At 34.7% G+C, this 20,559-nt stretch overlaps 1 protein-coding gene across 1 annotated transcript; it reads right to left on the bottom strand.

Annotated features, from left to right (window-relative positions):
* Positions 1–104: 104 nt before the first annotated feature.
* Positions 105–20,345, bottom strand: LOC123531569 (general transcription and DNA repair factor IIH helicase subunit XPB-like). Its single transcript, XM_053517900.1, has 20 exons — positions 20,187–20,345; positions 16,621–16,710; positions 15,131–15,255; positions 14,448–14,528; positions 13,577–13,732; positions 10,661–10,735; positions 10,232–10,354; positions 9,651–9,877; positions 8,952–9,023; positions 7,977–8,187; positions 7,281–7,353; positions 6,721–6,840; positions 6,001–6,203; positions 5,589–5,654; positions 4,882–5,018; positions 4,481–4,577; positions 4,014–4,131; positions 2,694–2,842; positions 1,978–2,100; positions 105–854 (listed from the first exon to the last, which is right to left on the bottom strand). The coding sequence occupies exons 1-20, from the start codon at positions 20,218–20,220 to the stop codon at positions 732–734; spliced, it is 2,403 nt and encodes an 800-aa protein (XP_053373875.1). The 5' UTR covers positions 20,221–20,345; the 3' UTR covers positions 105–731.
* Between the last annotated feature and the right edge of the window lie 214 nt (positions 20,346–20,559).

The raw sequence follows: 20,559 nt of genomic DNA, 5'->3' as shown, positions 1-20,559 counted from the left end.
TTTCAGAAATTTGATAACTTCATACCAAACAAAACTTTGGTCTCCTTAAACTTTTTTTTGCACAAAAATCGAATAAAGTGGATTACAGACAGAAAGAGAAACACTTTAAGCTTTGATAATTTATTAACAAGTTCATCAAAACATAAATGTACAAATCAAAGATCTACATAAACTTCTTTGAATTGACCAATACCAAAAATGTACAAATTTCTGCTAGTAATGAGAACTTGTTACAAAATGTCTGCAATAGCTTTCAGGATCTGCCAAAAGATATACAAATGCACCAGATCTTTAGGTGTTTCAAGAAATGCATAAGCGTTTGCATTAATTTCAGACAGTATCCATTTTCTGGTTGTGTGGTATAACATTGTCTGATCTATTATTTTGGGAAAACCCTATCTATAATCATGTTTTGTTAAGACATTTAATAGGTGCCTAAAATACTCAAGATTTTATGGCATTTAAATGTTTGGCAAGGAAAAATGATTTAGTTATAAGAATTGAAATCTTAATAACATTAAACTATTGCTTTATTAATGATCACTATATATACACAGCACTGATGGTCCTGCTGAGGTAAGTCGACAATTGTGTGAGCACTAGATTCTGCATTCATGCTACCAAAAATAACATACCAGCATCCGAAATTAACATTTCAGTTACTATAACATGCCAGATACAAAGTCCATGAAAACGACCCAAAGTTTATCCTGCATTTTAGTTTCCAAGTTTCACTTTCTGAACTTTTTGAACAAGGGATGTAAATGTTTATTGGATGATTTTCTTGACAGCTCCATGTACACATTGTCATCTGCTCCAGACATTGAGCTCATACTGCCAACTTTTCTCCCCATCTGAAGAGGTAAAGTAAATAACCCATTGCTACTGTAAAATCATTTAATTTTGTTGGCAAAACATTTTGTAGTTTCTGCAAAACTGAATATTTCTTGGGGATATGGACTTGCGGAATTCAATTTTTTAAGACATAATAATGAGAAAATTTGCTTGTTTACCAGGTTTTACTTTTACGGACTGACTCAACCATGAAATCAACATAAAATAGTTCCCCATGATTATTACTGATTCAACAGGATGGAAAAAAAATCTATGCTTTTTCTTGTGCAACACACTCTAAAATGCCATCTTTACAGTAACTTAATATACAAAATATGAAAAACAATGACCCACTAAAATAGATTCAGAAGTTTTATAACTTGACAATTTACTAACTTGAAGACGTTAATTAGTAAAGAATGCGCATTGAATCATCATCAACTGATCTACTTTAAAACTATTTAGTTTGGCTAGATGAAAGGACAAATGTCAACAGATATGAAAATAACCAGGTCAATGAGTTTCATAACCTATACCAGGCACAAAAAGACATATTAGTGTGATGTTTTCCACTTAGTGAGACAAAAAAAGACAGTATAATTTGTCAACCATTCTATTTAGTGAGGCAAAAAGAACAGTATAATTAACCAAACATGTCATACTAATAGTTTTAAAGCAGATGCAAAACATTTGACCTCCTTAATTCTAACAATAGGACCATAATGATCCTAGCTCTCTCACCCAAGTTACGTTGTTTTGTAGATGCAAGGAAAATGTCTTTGAAATTATTATAAAATAGTGCCAGTGTTTTCCGACAAGAACATTTTGAAAGTTTCTTCAAATAAATATGGGCAGGTAAAGTGTGAGTGTTTGTTGTGTGTTGGAGGTAGAGGTTGGGTAAGAGGCTGGGGGATGATTACATGGGATACTAAGAGACAATATCAAACAGTTTCCATTGAATGCATATAAGGAAAATTGACCACACATCCTGGTGGCCATGTTTTTGATGAAACGGAATACTTTGTGCTCAGGTGAGCTAAAATCTGTTCTAATCTGAAATGAGAAGGGAGGGAACACTTCCTGTTCAGAAAAACAACATTCCTGTTCAGAAAAACGACAAAGAGTTTGCAGATGACAACTTACAACAGATTTCCCGCCTAAACCTTCTCCCACAATTCTCTCCTCCTCGGCATCCTGGTCTGATGCAGCTATCACCTTCTGTAACACCTGTGCCTGTTCCTCTTTGGTAGTATATGCTAGTTCCTCCTGTAAGTTACCATGGTAATCAATCAAACTATGAAAAAATATTCCAAACTCAATCACTTTACTTTGGTGATGAAAAACAGTAAACAAAATTAAAATTGTCTTATTTTGTTTGTCGTGGATTTAGTGCCATTTTTCAACAGGATTTCCATTACATAATACAATTTTAGTTGTATAAAAGTAGGCAGTTTTCATAACTAATGTTCCTGGATTCTGGACCTTCTCAACAAGTAACTGCTAACTTCTCCACATGAATCAGAGGCAGATGAATGATTTGAGATCCAAACTGCCACCAGAGTACATATTCCTTACCTGGGAATCTATCAGAACAACAAACTTACATGGCTAGCTCTGCTTTTGACTAGCTCAGGTTCTTACTGTGAAATCATTTAAATTCGCTGGCATGAAATTTCGCGCAAATGTGAAAAAGGACGGTTTCGCGCGGGCTTTAATTCGCGCATTTTCAATTTTAGAAATGAAAAATAAAGTTAGAAATAATAAAAGCGCGGTTTTAATTCGCGCATTGGTCCTAGCGCGAAATACGCGAAAATTCGTCCTACGCGATTAAAAAAATGATTTCACAGTATTTGACTCACCTCTTCCATTCCAGCAAGCTTTGTGATAACTTTATAGCTGTATCCCTGGTTGATGAGAAACCTCTGCCGCTTGAGGGAGTACTGCATCTCCATTGTATCTTGTGACACGAGTGAGTAGAAAAATGCATTATATTCTTCAGCTACAGCTCCTAAAACAGAATACTGTGTAAATGTGACAACATGTTTTGTTTTTGTTGAGTTACATCACACCAAAACAATTATAGGTCATATGATGATTTTCCAGCTTTTTATGGTGGAGGAAGACACCATATGGCCTTCAAGGCATTATTTCTGGTGCAAATGGGCCAATGGCCCGCTGGATGGAGTCCTCACATGAAAGAAATCTACATCCGAAGCAAGGTTTCAAACCAACAGCAGTGAGAAGCAATTGATTTCTTAACCTTAACCATTCCACCAATGGCGCTTTTGTGTAAATGTGTGTGGTTTATCTTTTTCAGTTCAGTGATGGAATCAATTTAACCTTAACTTGATTCAGGAATTTTGACAAGCGAACAGTATAAACTTATTCTATTGAAGACTTTGTTGGTTTTGGGTTATGGGCATTTTTCAACAGTATTTCAGTTATGTAACAGCAGGCAGTTAACCTAACCAGCATTCCTGGATTCTGTACCAGTACAAACTTGTTCTCCACAAGTAATGCCAACTTCCCCACATCAATCAGAGGTGGAGGACGAATGATTTAAGACACAATGTCTTTTATCAAATCATTACTGAAGACAGCAAGTTCCTAAAACATTCAGCAGATTTTTTTACAACCAGTCAAAGATCAAAAATACTGCAAAGGAGTAATATGAATTTTGCAATATTCAGTTCTTGAGTCTGACACAATTAACTATTACTACTTTCTAATAGCCCTGGCCACCTTATACCAAAGATGTAAAAAATGGTACTAGTAGCTTCCTCGCTTAGCGCTCAGGTTTATGAGGATAGTTCTAGGACTGGTTAGCCCATTGTCATTTTAATGTGACTGGGTGAGGTATCATGTCATGTGTCTATAGTGTGATATTACAGTGAGGCAGCACTATAAAGTTGGGCATTGTGCTTATTGCTTCAAGTAGACACCATCATTTATTTGACTGAAAAACTGTTGAAAAAGACATTAAATCCAAACACACACACACTTTCTACTAGAGGAAAATTTAAACCAACTTCCTGTAAACATTTCCGGCCACTTCTTAGATTTTAATTTTTTTTTAATTTGGGTGCTGATTTTGGCCCATATGAAAGTAACCTTTAAAAACTTTTTAAAAGAAAAAGTACTTATCATATTTATTTAAGAGCGAAAAGTTTGAACAGTACCTTTCTTTGCCCTGAGAATTCTACCAAGTCTTTGGGCTTCCTGTCTGCGAGAACCACCATGGGCTGAAATCTGTATCAATACATTTGCCTCTGGGAGATCAAAAGATGTATCTGCAACCTAAACACACCAAACATGTACATAAATTTATACATAGATAAGATAACACTGTAATTCGATTCAACTCTCAATTCCAACACAAAAGAAATTTTGCTTCGAACAATTACATTTCGCTGTATTTAAATGACATCTTCAATATGTGGTTAATTTTCTCAATGGCCTTTGACCTAATTACCAAAAACAGAAGTGAACTATTGGCTGCATATCATTTTACGAAGTTTCTTTGCTGCAGGACAAAGCATTCCACAGCTACTGGCAGGAAAATATTTTTGGTATTTATCAAAATGGCACCTGCCTAGGTTTCAGTCTTCTTGTTTCTCAAAACATCATTGCAATAAAGAGAAACTACCTTTGAGACAAATATAGTGTTGACTTTAGGGTTGTGTTGAAAGTTCTGCAGAATTTGTAATCTTTCTCCCTGTGATGTCGGTCCATACAAATAAGGTCTGAAATAGGTAGTGAATATAGCATTTTATTTGAAATCTTATTGAAAACCCTACATATTCTCAAAATAACCTACCATTTACAAATACAGTTTTATGACAAACAAATCTTGTACTTAGAAAATTAATAAAGGATCTTTTGTCACTGACAGAAAAAGGGACAAAAGGAAGAGCCATAAAACTTTGTTGCTACAATCTTCTGTTACACAAGAAACATCTTTATTTAAAATACTATCATTTGGTAATTATTTTATTTTGCTATTTTCTTTCTGAATCATTACTTGATTGAGTTTAAAACTTGACCTACTTGTTCAGTTTGATTGCGTAGTTCTTCAGGGCAAATACATTATCCGAAAACACAATGATTTTATCGTTCCTTCTCTCATGGTATCTGATCAAATATTGACATGCCTGGAACTTGTTTGGGTTCATCGCATATAACAACTGAAAGTATATTTCATTCAGCATTACCAAGCAAGTCACAATGTTCTCCAGCACCTATATTGTTTGATTTGGAGCACAGCTTTGAAAATAACAAATACAAAGATTTATGGAATTCAATAATGAAGCTTGAATTTAAATTGTCCTTTTAATCACATATACAACCTGCATAAAATAAAAGAACATTATATTATTTGACGTAAAAACAGTGAAAGAACGATCTATTTCTTCCATTAGCCAACCTTCACAAGTTGACGAGGAGGACATACATTACAGTTCAGGCTACTGAACATTAAAAGTCGTAGCTTAAATCTTTTTAAGTCTTTATCCAAAAATTTTTAAGTCTTTCACCCATCAGCATTTAAGGTAGTGGACAAGTTATTACAATCAGCAAATTAAGTATTATCCTTATCTGATATAGGCATTTTGCGGCTTTAACTGAGTTATGTGCCCGATGAGCCACTTACATAAAAAGAAAGCCGAATTTCCAAACAAAATTACATAATCACACAGAAATTGCAAAGTGTCATCATGGGCCCTCTACCTTAAGCTATATAAAATTCAAGAAATTACCAATTTTCTCTGCTGTTTAGTGGTCAAATACTCCCTGTAGAATTCAGGTGTCATAGGGCACCATACCTGAAATTATAACGTAAGTATTTCCTTTTCACAGTACTAGTAATTTATTTATATAATCAGTAAGTGTAAGTCGTAAAATTAGTTTGTACTTATTTGTTTTTTAGTTTGACTGTGATGAAAGCTTGAAGCTTATATTTAAACCATTTCAAGTCTGCTTCCTTTAAAAACTATCAATCGTTTCATAAAAGGTTAGGTGGTGATCCCAGTAGGACTCAATTCCATGACCATCAGGATGAACCTGAGCCATTATCATACATAAGATTTATATTAATTACATTTAATAACACTTGAATCAAAAATAAAGTTTTGCATTCAAATGATCGTATCAACAATATTAGACCTTTACCTCTGCACACTGCACTCGAGCTATAAAACCGAGATTCTGCAGTTCCATCCAATTTGCCTCATACAGTTTTGGTCCTATCAGGAAGTTAAGATCAGCTATTTTATCATCCTCTCGTACCAGTGTTGCAGTAAGACCCAGCTTACAATGTGCATTTACAATCGTTAAAACCCGCCGGAACATCTTGGCAGGTATAGTCTGCACCTCTGTTATAATGCATAAATTCAGTTCAGTCAGCAAGAATAAAATTCAACTATGAAGGCCTAAAAAAATCTCAATGCTGAAGATTTTTCTATGGAAGAAATAGATTAGCATCTTAACAACATTTTTGTGTGCTGAAGAGACCGATATCTGAATGTTTTACAACCTAAAGGAATAAATATTGAAAAAGTTTCAAAATGTCTTGACTTGTAAACTGGCTGGAAAAGTAGCGTAAACACATTTTAGATTCCAACAGATTGGTTCCTATCCAAGGCAATTTTTTAACTATTGTAATATCTTTATCATATGTGATCTATTATGTCTTAAACATGGCAGATACTCAATTAGCTGCAACTTTGCTTATAAAGCTGAAATTTTGCTGGGATGTCTATACTTATAGGAGGCACATTCATGCAGAGTTTCATTACAATCTGTGCAAATTTAATGTCAGAGCAAAATGTAAATTTAACATTCTAAAACTCCAAATCTAACTTTCAGACCTAAAACATTGACCCTACTTACCATCCAGCACCATGAGCCCCCACTCCTGACTCTGCATCCACTCCATGACTTTCTCAGCCTCCCATGACCTCTTCATCGTATGGGCCAACATGGAATAAGTACTGATACAAATGGAACAACCTACAATAAATTTCTTTTGTTGAGTTTATCATCACACAAGTATAGTTATAGATCATGTGACAACTTTCCAGCTTCTGATGGCTGACCCCAGGTGCAACCCATGGTATTATTTCTGGCAAGGCCAGGCACCTGTGCAGAACAATTGACAGAGAAGTGGCCAAAACATCATAAAATTTGTTGAATTAAGGTCTATAATTCCACTGAAAACCACCAAACCGGAACATTACTACCATATGTACCACTAGACTTGGCAATGACCACTTTCATAAAATTTGGTGTAATTCAGCCTGGTGGTATTGCAAGAGTTGCATGGACAAACTTTGTGACAGACTGGCAGACATCTCAAAATAAATGAAAACTTTGTGAATTATAACAAGATGTACTGAATGCCAAAAACCCTTTGATAACTATCCATACATGAAATTACAGTGAGAACTAACCTATAGGTTTATCTTTAGCATCAGAAGTGAACCTACAGATCATACTGTCATCTGCTGTACACCACATCTTAAACTGAAAAATAAGAATCGATTCCATGGCATACGACAAGAAGGGTTATCAGCCTCTTTTTGCTCTACTGCCTACAAATTCTGTAGTACATATATATCCTAACAATCTATACTGCAGTATACAGTGTTACAGATATATCAGCAATATGGAAAAAAAATCAGGAAGCATAAAAATGGTTGTAGTGGCACATGTAGTATCTGGTGCATGCACTGCCACTGCAGTGTTGGAAGAAGTGCTACCTAAATCAAGTGCTTTAGCAAACATAGTAACTTAATTATTTAACAGACAGAGTTAAATATGCTAGCAGTAACAAATAACTGATAGTTCTAAATATTTGTTTTGTTGCTTTAGTTCTGTTTTAAGTCTGACTGCACAATTACAGGTCATATAGAAAACTTTCCAGTTTCAGATGGTGGAGGGAGGTATTATTTCAGACTTGGATGGGCAGCCAGGCAGAACTTCCCACCTTTCTTATGTGAGCTCTAATCTTCTTGGCTTTTACAACCTAAACAAGCTTTAAAGCCCACAGCAGTGAGGGGCAAGTGGTTTGAAGTGGTGAACTTAACCACCCAGCCATTAAATCCCCTGTTAAACATGTTAACTAGAATAAATGGCACTGACAGTACCTGAGATCTCCACTGCTCTACAGCCACACCTGATGTAGCAAGACACAAGCACCGTTTCCTGACAGTACACGCTGCTGTCACTCCGACAAGAGTCTTCCCCGCACCACATGGTAGCACAATCACTCCGGACCGAGCACGTCCATTACCGAACATCTTTCGTAAGCTCTTCTCCTGATATGGTCTTAATACTGTTGATGGTTTCAAATCTATACTGAAATATTAAAACAACAAATTTTCTACAGAAAGTGAAACAATTTAATTTTTAAAATGCAACTATTAATGGAAAGCATTTTCTACAGAATCAGTTCAGAATCACATTTCTTTATGTTTCCTTTATGATTCATTTCAGGGATTTTTGAAGGCTGATTTTGGGGCCGAAAATGGGCCCCATCCCCATTGCAAAAATTTGCTTATTTTCCCAATTCTTGGGTTTAAATTTCCCAAAATTTAACTGACCGTTGAGTGTCTGCAAGTTTCTCAATGAAGAAATACCAGAAAATTTAGTAGACACTTTCAAAAGACAAAAAATATAACACAAAAGACTTGTAATATGACATCAAACAATAACAATGCTGAAATAAAGGTTGTATGATGGTAAAACTTATTTTTTGTATTTCCCAATTTACAGGTTTTACGCGCCATTTTTCCCAATGGAATGGGCCCCGGGCCCCAGTTTCTAAACGGTAAAAAAATCCCTGCATTTATTAGAGCTGGCATATCATTGAAAACTTATAAACCAGTCAACACGAAGCATATGTATAACATCATTACATATCACCTGTAAATAACTGGGGAAACTTTGAGAGGTAATTTCTTTGATTTTCTGCAAATGGCTTTATGTACACCAGAAATTAGTAAATAGAATTCATCACACTGCAAATAAACTCCTAATTGCACATGTTTACAATTTTCATGGTTTAAAATGAGGAAACTGTATGTTGTAACCAGTTTATATACAAATATAAAGATACTTACTTGATGTCAGGATTGTGGGTATCATTTCTGAAGTCATACTCTGCCAGCAGAGGGTACTCCAACTCTATACACCTGCAAGTACACATGTATACTCGGTACTTATTACAGAAGTGAAAATACGAATAAAGAAATGACTGACCTTTTATAAAACATTCAGCAAACCAAAAGTAATAAAAACTGACTCTAATCAAACAGCAAGAGAGTAGTTACAGTTCTGACAGTAATCTAAATATCTTGGCAAAATAGACGTAGAAATAAACTTAAGTTCAAACTGGATAAAAGTTTACATTATCAAGATGAATCTCTTTACTGAACAACGAAAGAAAACAGATATCTTTATATAAATAACAGTTGTGGTTAAACAGATGCAAGGCACTTAATCATGTTCCCGCAATATCTACAATAAGTCTTTAGGTTTTCAAGGAATCAGGCTGGAGGTTACCACAAAGCTTCCATTATTAATATAACTGGTAAATAATATTCCTGCTACTTTGTGCTGTTTTTGTTTTTGTTGTGCAACTCAATGAGCATATGTCAGAAAATTGTTTAAAATATTTACCATCCATGATGTGAAAAAGGATTTTAACAAATCAAATAGGGCAGGCCTGTGACCATCAAACAGTATAATAAAGCTTAAACATGTAATATCCCTTTTCTATATAATTTAACATAATAAAAGCAAGCAGTGTTAAATGTAACCTTTTCTGGATATCTTCTATCCTATCCTGTTTCACTTCGAACGAGACAGTTTTTAGATCTTCCCCTTCTTCATCTTCGTTATCCATCTTGTCATAATAATCAAAAATATCTGACGGAACTGCTTCAGTTTCCACAGACTTTGCACCATCATCACCAGACGGTCCTGCGGAAGGGTTACTGCTAGTACTTGGGCCGGGTACCGAACCATTTGTGACTGGTTTGTTGAACTGGATAAAAATATACAGGGTTAGTACTAAACACTGTAAACATAAAATTACTGCCAACTAATTATGACTTTCATGTAAAAAGAGCATAATTTTTTTTAAATAATTTCAACTTCTATGTTAGAATTAGTCAGTCAGAATTCCCATTTCTTTAAAACCTATTATTTCAGGACAATATAGAAAACATTGGAAAGATATAATTGAGACAGATATTGTAAGTATAGAATGTGTGTCCAAACTCTTCCGACAAAAACCCTTCTTTTTACAAAAGTTAGATCAAAATGTATGGCCACATGCTAAACTTAATTTTTTAAGTTCCTTGATACAAAATATTCTTTCTTTCTTTGGACTGATTACCTGTATTGTTGCAGGTTTGGTTACACTTTCCTGTATCACTTCTGTGTTTTCTCCCTCCTCCAACTCGGGACGATATCTACACTCCTGTATCACTGGATCCTTCAACATCTTCTGCACAACCTCCTGTGGTACAGAAAGACACAAAACTGTTCAAGTGACACTCCACCTTTATGATATCTTTGTATAGTAATGAATGTGTATCTCTTGTAGGAAAAAATAACTCTTCTTAGAAAAAGTAACAAGCTGGATAAGTTTGTTTTGAATTTTTGCTTGTTCATCGCCATTATTTCTATTTTCAGACTACAAAACAGAGGTCTGATATCAAATACTTAACAAGAACCAATGGGAAAAATAATTCATTTCATAATTTGGAATTTTCATCTTGAATAAGATTGTTAGTTGCTACAGAGACTGACTGCTGGTACCTACCGCATGCTGACTTTCCACATAGTATTTATTGTGTTTTAGCACCAATTTCACTTTTCCATAACTCAATGTACATAACTGGAATATAAAAACATATTTTTTGCTTAATGTGAATAACATTAAATGTTAGCAGATATTTACAGAAAATTTTCTGCTTAAAGATCTGTAGGTGTATATTACAAATTTCAAAATTTTTATATGCTTTGAAATCATTCATTTTCATGGGGGACTAAATTTTGTGGATTCTGCAGTTGTGTTTATCCAAGAAATGAATGTGAAAAATTTCCATTCATTTTATCCATCCACAAATTTGTATTGGCAAGAAATAGCTGTTTAGGCCAAAACCACAAAATTTTGTGCCCAAAAATTTCATGATATTATAACAGATAAAGGAATATGTTTAACTTAAGCTCTAATTTATGTGTCAGCTCTGGAGAAATAAAAAGTGGGAGAGACAAAAATCAAATGTCCATTACAAACTTAAGAACCACCATTTCGTAAAACTGACCAAACTTTTCAACAAGAGCTGTCTGTTGACAGTGCGCCCGACTATTCAAAGCATTGATGGAAGTATGGGGTCAAAATATTACCAGAGATTTTCTGACAAAATAAGAAAAATAGATAAGACAAACAATGTATCTGCATTTGTGGATTTGGATAGTTCTTGCACTATATGGCAATGTATGACCATGATGGTTAGCAAGTGTTCAAAGTTTCAAAGCCATATATCAAACAGTTTAGACAAAATATAGAATGGTATGCGGAACTTAACTAATTTCTATGTCAAAAAAAAGGCCATAACTGAGCTAAAGTCCTCATCCTAGTTATGTAGTCTTGCCTACATATGTAGACTATGATGGTTAACAAGTGGTCATAGTTTCAAAGCCATATGACAAACAGAATCAGGGATCATCCTAGGTCAAAATTTTAGGGAGAAGTGACTTCTCCCTTCGCAGAATTTCGGGAGAAATCGTGGAATTTAAGGAGAAGAATCAGCATAGTATTCAGTTTCCAGCCTATAATTATATATTTCCTCTTTCTTAGGGTCTTGCTATAACTTATAAAACAGTAATTATTTAAGGAAATTGATTATTACATTATTATTATTTTCATGAATGTATAAATAAAGTATTAACTTCACCTTAAAATTTTTATCCGAAATTTACACGTCCAAAACTTGTAAGTTTTTCATTCATGTTTCGATTCTCATGCTTTAATAATGCCCGATTCTTGCATCAAATTATTCAGATTTATACATTTAATTGATATATTTATTAATCTTTTCAAAAATAATACTAAACTCGTAGATATTGGCGATCTTTTTGCAATAATTTTGTACGGCAGTTCAGACGTCCGCGGAATCGTATTTTTTATCCACAGCGCCCGGACAATTAATTTATAGAAATTGGCCGTATTTGAAATATTTTTGAAGTAAATTTTAATAAAATCAATTAATAATATACTGCTGATGCATAAGATCATGCACTCGTTAAGTTTAACAACTTTTTACACGCCAAATGAAAATTTTCAAAATGGCGGCGGCTAACAATATTATTGATTAACACTGTGGGATATTAACGATACCATTGGCTGAAGTCTGACAGGCAAGTAGGCGGGGTTGACTATGGATTTATCGGTAATTTAATCTAGAATATGCATCAAGTTTTACAACTTTAAAGGTCCATTACTAAGAGAAAGTGAGTTGGCAATTTTTTTCATAGCCAGTGCATAGACTTCTGCAAGACACTAAATAATGAAGATTGGCAGGTCAAAATTTACAGAAGGTCTTTGGAACTCAAAGAAATGTATGTGTATTATGTTGAAATTTCAATGAATCGACAGAATGACCCCCCAGGTCTTTTTAACTTTCTTCATACTTCATAGAAAAATAATTGTACATATACTACGATTTATTTCGAATTTCTACATACCAACTTTCATTTTCCAATAAAATGAAATAGTTTCTGTGCTTTTTAAAAGAAATTAAAATGTTCACTTTCCTTAGTATTGGACCTTTAAGTAAACAGATTACAACACTCAGAAAAACTCGGCGATTCGGATTTCGCCTGGAGGCGATAATTAGGCGAAGTGGCCGACTTTACAGCGATGATATCACTCAAATCGCCTTGTAGGATGATCCCTGAATATCAGGCAAAATATGGACTGGTATGAGAAACTTAACCAATTTCTAAGTCCAAAAAGGGCCATAATTCAGCCAAAATACTTGACAGAGTTATGTTCTCTTGCCTACAGATCGAAATCATGATGATAAGCAAGTGTTCAAAGTTTCAAAGCCACATGTCAAATAGTTTTGACAAAACATGGACTTGTACAAAAATTGTACCAATTTCCAAGTCCAAAAAGGGCCATAATTCAGCCAAAATAATTGACAGAGTTACGTTCTCTTGCCTACAGATAGAGACTGTTATAATAAGCAAGTGATAAAAGTTTCAAAGCCATATGTCAAACACTTTACACAAAATGTGAACTGGTACGCAAAACTTAACCAAGATTTCTAAGTTAAAAGGGGCCATAATTCAGCCAAAAACCTTGATAGAGTTATGTACTCTTGCCTAAAACTGGACATGGTGATGGTACACAAGTGTTGAAAGTTTCAAAGCTTTATCTCAAAAGACTTTGTCAAAATGTGGACTGGTATGAAAAACTTTAGGTGTGACGCCATGATGAGTAGGATAGCTCTACTTATTCTTCAAATAGTCGAGCTAAAAATTTAGCATATTATTATTAAAATCATTACTAACTTGTATTCATGTCCAAAACAAGATCAATTGACATTCAATTATTTTGAAACGATGGAGTCACAGAAAATATACTGGACAGACTGCACTATTTCAAGCATGTATTAGAAACTTGCATTCGCCAATACTGATTTAACGACCAGTGAGGAAAATGTTTTACCTTAATAAATTCTTCAATTCCAGTGGGAAGTGTAGTCTTACATAATCTTCTTAGATACTCAATAATATCCTTGGTTTCTAGGCCAACAGATACCGCCGCATACAGCGAGTAAGCTGTCAATTTGTACTCATGTATATGACTAGGTCTACACACAGGCTGAAAAATAGTTTACAAATAAACTTCATGTTTACACATGGAAATATGTATTCTTCATGTCTGGAGCAATAATCAGGTACCACTATTGATTTTCTGCTTTGACCACAGTGAAGTTTATCTCCAGAGTTTTTACCTCTTAACACAACAAGACAATGTTCTCTATTAAAATTACTGTGTCTAGTTAAATACAATGAAATCTTACTGTTGCCAAAAATTTCATGCTTTTGGCTGACACAACTGAAATGCATGGAACTTGAATTCACATGTTTCAAATTGTACATATTAAGTTAAATAACAAGTTAAAGTCTCAGCCAATTACAGGTATTTTGTGACACATCTTTGCAAACCAATTTAAACTGTCCGTGAATAACATGACTGCATCCATCTCAACACTGATACCAATTGAGGGATTTTTTTTTTATTTCTCAAGGTAAATTTCTGAATATCCATTCAGAGCCTTGGTAGGCACAGTCAATTTGCACAGCTTTATTTACTGTTAGCAAATACTTTTTTAAGATACTGACTGAATTTTAACTCAGCTGACCGACTATAGGAAAACATTGTTTTCTTGAAACTACTGCCAGTGGTAATTAGGAGTGCACATGGACCAAAATAAATCTGAGGTTTGTCTCAGAATGTGACGATCCTCTGTTGGATGAGAATACAGATATTTATAAATGGCTACTATCTAGATATACGGTAAAGGTTTCATTACCTCAGATATGGCAATAAGAAAATCATGGGCATGTTTATACACAGGGGAGAATGCCTCTAGGAATATATGACCATCTGGTGCCTGAAAACATAAGAATGTCAATAACTAAGTGTCCAAAGCTGAAAACATAAGAATGTCAATAACTAAGTGTCCAAAGCTGAAAACATAAGAATGTCAATAACTAAGTGTCCAAAGCTGAAAACATAAGAATGTCAATAACTAAGTGTCCAAAGCTGAAAACATAAGAATGTCAATAACTAAGTGTCCAAAGCAGAAAACGTAAGAATCTTAATGCCAGAGCCTGAAAACATAAAAAATGTCAATTACTTAATGTAGCGTCATCTGGTACATGAAAACATAGGAGTGTTAGCAATTTAAAATCAAAGTGGAATTTACTGCATGAAAACGTGAGTATGTCAGTAAATTAATGGCTCGTGCCTGAACACATCAATAAGTTAACAGGATTGTTAGAGCGGCATCTAGTGTTTACACACACAAGATATTATTAAAGAGTTACTGATTTCTACCTGCAACATAGTCATGTTAAGTGCAAACTTGGAGATTGGGCATATACATTTTGTAGAACAACAGTTACTACAGGTTATGTTCTTACTACAGTTTACATTCATAATACACCCGTTTATCGATGGTAGAGCTATGGATATGGCAACTGAAATACCTACCACCCAGAGAGGTCTGGAAGCATGGTCAAGCTTTAGATCTAGAATTTTGCGATAATCTTTTGCACCAAACTCATCTTCCTGTGTTGTGGACTCTGACACATGTCTTGTGGCTGCATCAGGGATATCTATCAAATACATTAACCATTGCAATGATACTACATAATGGAAATTAGACAAACACATCAATACTAACCAGAAATTCCCCATTGAGAACAGGAAAAATACACCTAAAAACTTCAGACTAACGTTTGTAAGTCCATCAAAGTGAACAAGAGCTGCATAAGACAACGCGCTTCACTATTCAGCAATTTGACAGTAAAATGAATTTATGTCTCAATAAGAGACCTCTGCTTTAAAAGGAAGATACACCAAGATATAAAAAGACCCTACTACTCAGAGGGGTTAAAGGTCAAGTATGAAAGGGGTACTGACATTCTTTAACCTTAAAAATAACTTAAGTATAACACCCTGGTGACCTTGACCTTGGGTATAATGAGCCCAGTCCCTGCACATACTTTGTTTGCATGCTGAACAATGTTAATGTGAAGTTACAGTAAGATATAAGCAATAGTAACAAAAGGAAAACAAAGGTTGCCGAAAAACTTTAACCGAGAAAGCTCACGCCGACACCAACGCCGGGCGAGTAGAATAGCACCCCTATTCTCCGAATAGTGGAGCTAAAAAATGCCTTGTATATGTTTATGGTTTATCTAAGTTTTATGCTTGTCAGAAAATTTCAGTGACCTTCTGATATTCTGAAAAACATTTTAACTAAAACTACCTGAACAATATGTGCTTCAATAAGTCACATCTCCAAATTAAGAACTGATCCATGTAAAAGTCAATCAATCAAGAAGACTGCACAGCCAATGTGCATTATTCCATGTGGCCTATAACCAATTCAAAGTCTTTAAAAAAATTAAATCCTGCTTCTGCTAATTCAAACACTTCATACATTTTAGGAAAATCAACAGTTTACACCCTAGTGTTATTTCTTGAGCTCAAAAGCAGGGTGCTGTCTAAAAGGGACAGAGTGCTGTTTTAAACAAGAAAGGTACATGTATTTCCAAGTCTCGTCAAAGTATACTTTTGATTTATCTTTTTGTGGACTTTCATGATGCAGTTGAAGAACTGTGAGTTTGCTTTCTCTTTTTCTATTTTTTAAATAACTAGTTTGCAATGATGTTACTGTTGTAACACATCACTGTTATGATCTGTATATTTTTTTCATTAATGGAATAGATAATTTATTAGTTAAATAAAAATATTAAGGTGAGGAAATAAATCAACTATGCCAGTTAAGTTGTGGAAATAAGCAAATTCTAGTCTTTGTTTGAGTTATGTTAAAGAGCTCGGTAAAATCTCATTTGTGGACAAAATCTTGGGAGTTCTTTATCCAGAATTCAAGGCCACGGTGATTCATTTTTACACCCTAACTTAGGCCGACTTATTTACATTCTAAAATGGTATGAAAACTGGATATATTTTACCTGTTGTATTGTCCACATCTTGACTGTCTTCATCAACGTCATAACTTTCAAAATCAAGATCCGATCTGTGCTTCTTTGACTTTCTTTCTTCTGCAAATATTTTTTTTATAAGATACAAAATGTAGTTTTGTTTGCATGCTGTGGATCAAAGCCATTTTCAACAGTATTTAAATATTGATTAGAACAAAGAAGAAAAATAGTTTTTTGTTTAAGGTGTTACACTGAAATATCAAGTGAACACCACACAATATCTGCAAGAGTACCTTGAAATAGGCAATTAAGTAATTCATCTACTTAATGTGTAAGGGGAGCTCCAAAGCGACAATTTCATTCATTAACCTGTTAAGTCAAGCAGGGTTCCCGCTGTCGGTGGCCGCCAATGGTGTCAAATGCTACAAAAAATAAATTCTGGCGCTCCGCTAAAAATCTTCAAATGTGAATTTCAGTGGCGCCAACAAAAACAAAAGGACCATGATGGTCCTGAATCGCTCACCTGTTCCCACATGACCCAGTTTTGAGTATGACGTCGTTTTTTCTATTATTTGACATAGTGACCTAGTTTTTGAGCTCATGTGATCCAGTTTTGAACTTGACATAGATATCATCAAGATAAAAATTCTGACCAATTTTCATGAAGATCCATTGAAAAATATGGCCTCTAGAGAGGTCACAAGGTTTTTCTATTATCTGACCTATTGACCTAGTTTTCAAAGGTATGTGACCCTGTTTTGAACTTGACCTAGATATCATCAAGGTGAACATTCTCACTAATTTTCATGAAGATCTCATGAAAAGTATGGCCTCTAGAGAGGTCACAAGGTTTTTCTATTTTTATACCTACTGGCCTAGTTTTTGATCGCACGTGACCCAGATTCGAAACTGACCTAGATATCATCAAGGTGAACATTCAGACCAATTTTCATGAAGATCCACTGAAAAATATGGCCTCTAGAGAGGTCAAAATTTTTTTCTAATTTTAGACCTACTGACCTAGTTTTTGACCGCAGTTGACCCAGTTTCAAACCTGACCTAGATATCATCAAGATGAACATTCAGACCAACTTTCATACAGATCCCATGGAAAGTATGGCCTCTAGAGAGGTCACAAGGTTTTTTTAGTTTTGACCTACTGACCTAGTTTTTGATGGTATGTGACCCAGTTTCAAACTTGAACTAGATATCATCAAGATGAATATTCTGACTAATTTTCATGAAGATCCATTCAAGGGTATGGCCTCTAGAGAGGTCACAAGGTTTTTCTACTATATGACCTACTGACCTAGTTTTTGACTGCAGTTGACCCAGTTTCAAACAGTTTAACTTGACCTATATATCATCAAGATAAACATTCAGACCAACTTTCATACAGATCCCATGAAAAATATGGCCTCTAGAGAGGTCACAAGGTTTTTTCATTATTTGACCTACTGACCTACTTTTTGAAGGCATGTGACCCACTTTCGAATTTGACCTAGATATCATCAAGATGAACATTTTGACCAATTTTTATGAAGATCCCATGAAAAATATGGCCTTTAGAGAGGTCACAAGGTTTTTCTATTATTTGACCTACTGACCTAGTTTTTGAAGGCATGTGGCCCAGTTTTGAACCTGGCCTAGATATCATCAAGGTGAACATTCTGACCAATTTTCATGAAGACCTTGTGAAAAAAATGGCCTCTAAGGAGGCCACAAGGTTTTTCTATTTTTAGACCTACTGACCTTGTTTTTGACCGCAGGTGACCCAGTTTCGAACTTAACCTAGATATCACCAAGATGAACATTCTGACCAATTTTCATAAAGACCCCATGAAAAATGTGACCTCTAGAGTGGTCACAAGCAAAAGTTTACGCACAGACGGACGCACAGACGATGGACGCTGCGCGATCACAAAAGCTCACCTTGTCACTTTGTGACAGGTGAGCTAAAAATCAGCGATCTAATCTTTCTCATGGATGTAAATTTCTTACACTGTGCACTGGAAATTGATGCAAGGTAAAGGTTGCTCGTGATCGGTTATACATGATGTGTTGTTTATTTCACCTGTATGACACTTTGAGATGAGTGTTTTCAAAACACTGTTTTGAGTAGCTAGAGACATTTTGGGGGTCAAACTTGAAATTAATTGTATAATTGGATGAAGTGATGAGTATAATTACCCAGCTGATTAGATAATTATGCATGCGTTGTTTAATGTTGTTTGTAGCATATTAAGACAATGAAAAGAAATGTCGCTCGTGATGTCGGCGACACAGTTAACAGGTATCTAAATGATTGAAAGAAATTTTAGTAAGTATATATACGTACTTGTTACTGAATGCCTGTAATTCTTATTATATCTAACAAAAGTTAGAATTAAATTATGGACACAGTTCATACACAATATGCTTACCATGTCTTCAATACCATGGATATAAAATTTATTAAAAATATATTGTCTTACAATAATGTAGACTTCAGATTATCAACTCTCTGACTTCACTCAGATTGAATGTCAGACATAGTTCAAACACTATATGCCAGAAAGTACACACTATATGCCTACTGTGTCTTCAATACTGGGGAAATGAAATTATAGGGGATGAAAATCCCCGAGACTGTAACGTCCGTATATAGTTTTTCGTCTTTGTTTTCTGCATATACTGAGGTAATTTTTTCGATGTTTTCAGGTTCCTGTTTATGTACACACCGCAGACTGGTTCACTGCATGAACATCTGAGCACCCCAAATCAGTCACAGAAATTTGTAAACTGCGCCAATATGATTCTTTTACTTCTTTTTCGTAATGAAAACTGTACATGCAACTGAAAAACACTTTTAAAACAGTAAGGAAGTGTAAAGGCCGTCAAGTTTCTGCGTGGAGTTCAAACAAACAAAAAATCCTAAAGCCAGTGCGAGAGCGCGGTGAATGACGTCACCGTCACGGCTTCCCGTACATTCTGCAATGTATGATATTCGCTGTAAGAGGTATGATGACACTAAATCATGTTTCACTTTCTTTTGAGTGTTTAATAATTCTTTGTAAGAGGATATATAAAAGACAAATCCCCATGCTAGGCGGTGCCTTAATTCTTATTATAATTTGCCATATTTTTTTTCTTTTTATGTAGATTTTACTCCCTATCCGAACTCATTCAATTCATAACTTTATCATGACATCACAGTACATTAGGGGTTCTAACTGACCAATCAGAGAGCTGCATTTTCGAGTACCTGCCAGTTTCCACTTAGATATAAACGAAGTATATTTACAATGAACATATAGTGACTTAAGCAATTAATATCACACTATCGTAGAAATCAAATTAAGATTTTTCACTGCATATGCTCCAGATAATGCTACAAACAACAAAACTTTGAAGTTTCATCAAAATATCATATCGATTTAATACCTTTATTTTTGTTAAAATTTTGAGATTTTACACAGGGGTTATATGATAAAGTCCGAGTAAAATGCAATCAATACCCAAGTAAAATTAGTACCATTCCGCAACGTTTTGGACATATTAAAATCATGAATATCCGAAATTAGTAAAAACCTTAGAATCTTATTTATCAGTTGTACCTTTGTCTTTTTTATCCCTTTTACTGCCTCCCATTTCTCAAACGGAACTGTTTACATAACTGAAAATAACTGTTCTGAATTAACTACGAAATTATACAAAAAAAATAGCAAAATTGTTTTGTCGGCATTTTCGTGAAGATCTATTTGATTTATATTTGATACATGGTTTCCACGTTCGATTAAAAATCGGTATGACTCTAGATACCAGAAAGGGTCTTTTCCGCGAAAAGGGCTGGAAAGGGCTGGCTGTATGTATGTTCTTCTTATTTCCCAATCGTGAAACATCAGCTATTTCCGTATAATACGTAGCATAACGGCCGAGGTGATCAGTCTGCATATTTCCGTCAGACATAATCAAAGAGGACAAGCGTCC

This window comes from Mercenaria mercenaria, chromosome 11, assembly GCF_021730395.1.
Source record: "Mercenaria mercenaria strain notata chromosome 11, MADL_Memer_1, whole genome shotgun sequence".
NCBI lineage: Eukaryota > Metazoa > Mollusca > Bivalvia > Venerida > Veneridae > Mercenaria > Mercenaria mercenaria.
Note: the sequence above shows the minus strand (reverse complement) of the source record. Positions and strands in the feature narration are given on the sequence as shown.

Excerpts from the sequence above, each read along its gene's own strand:
- LOC123531569 (XM_053517900.1), bottom strand. The coding sequence starts at position 20,220 with ATGGGAGGCAGTAAAAGGGATAAAAAAGACAAAG. Across the intron at positions 5,019-5,588 it reads CTAAACAGCAGAGAAAATTG|TTGTTATATGCGATGAACCC; the intron begins GTAATTTCTTGA and ends ATATACTTTCAG. Across the intron at positions 2,101-2,693 it reads AGCTTGCTGGAATGGAAGAG|GAGGAACTAGCATATACTAC; the intron begins GTGAGTCAAATA and ends GGTAACTTACAG.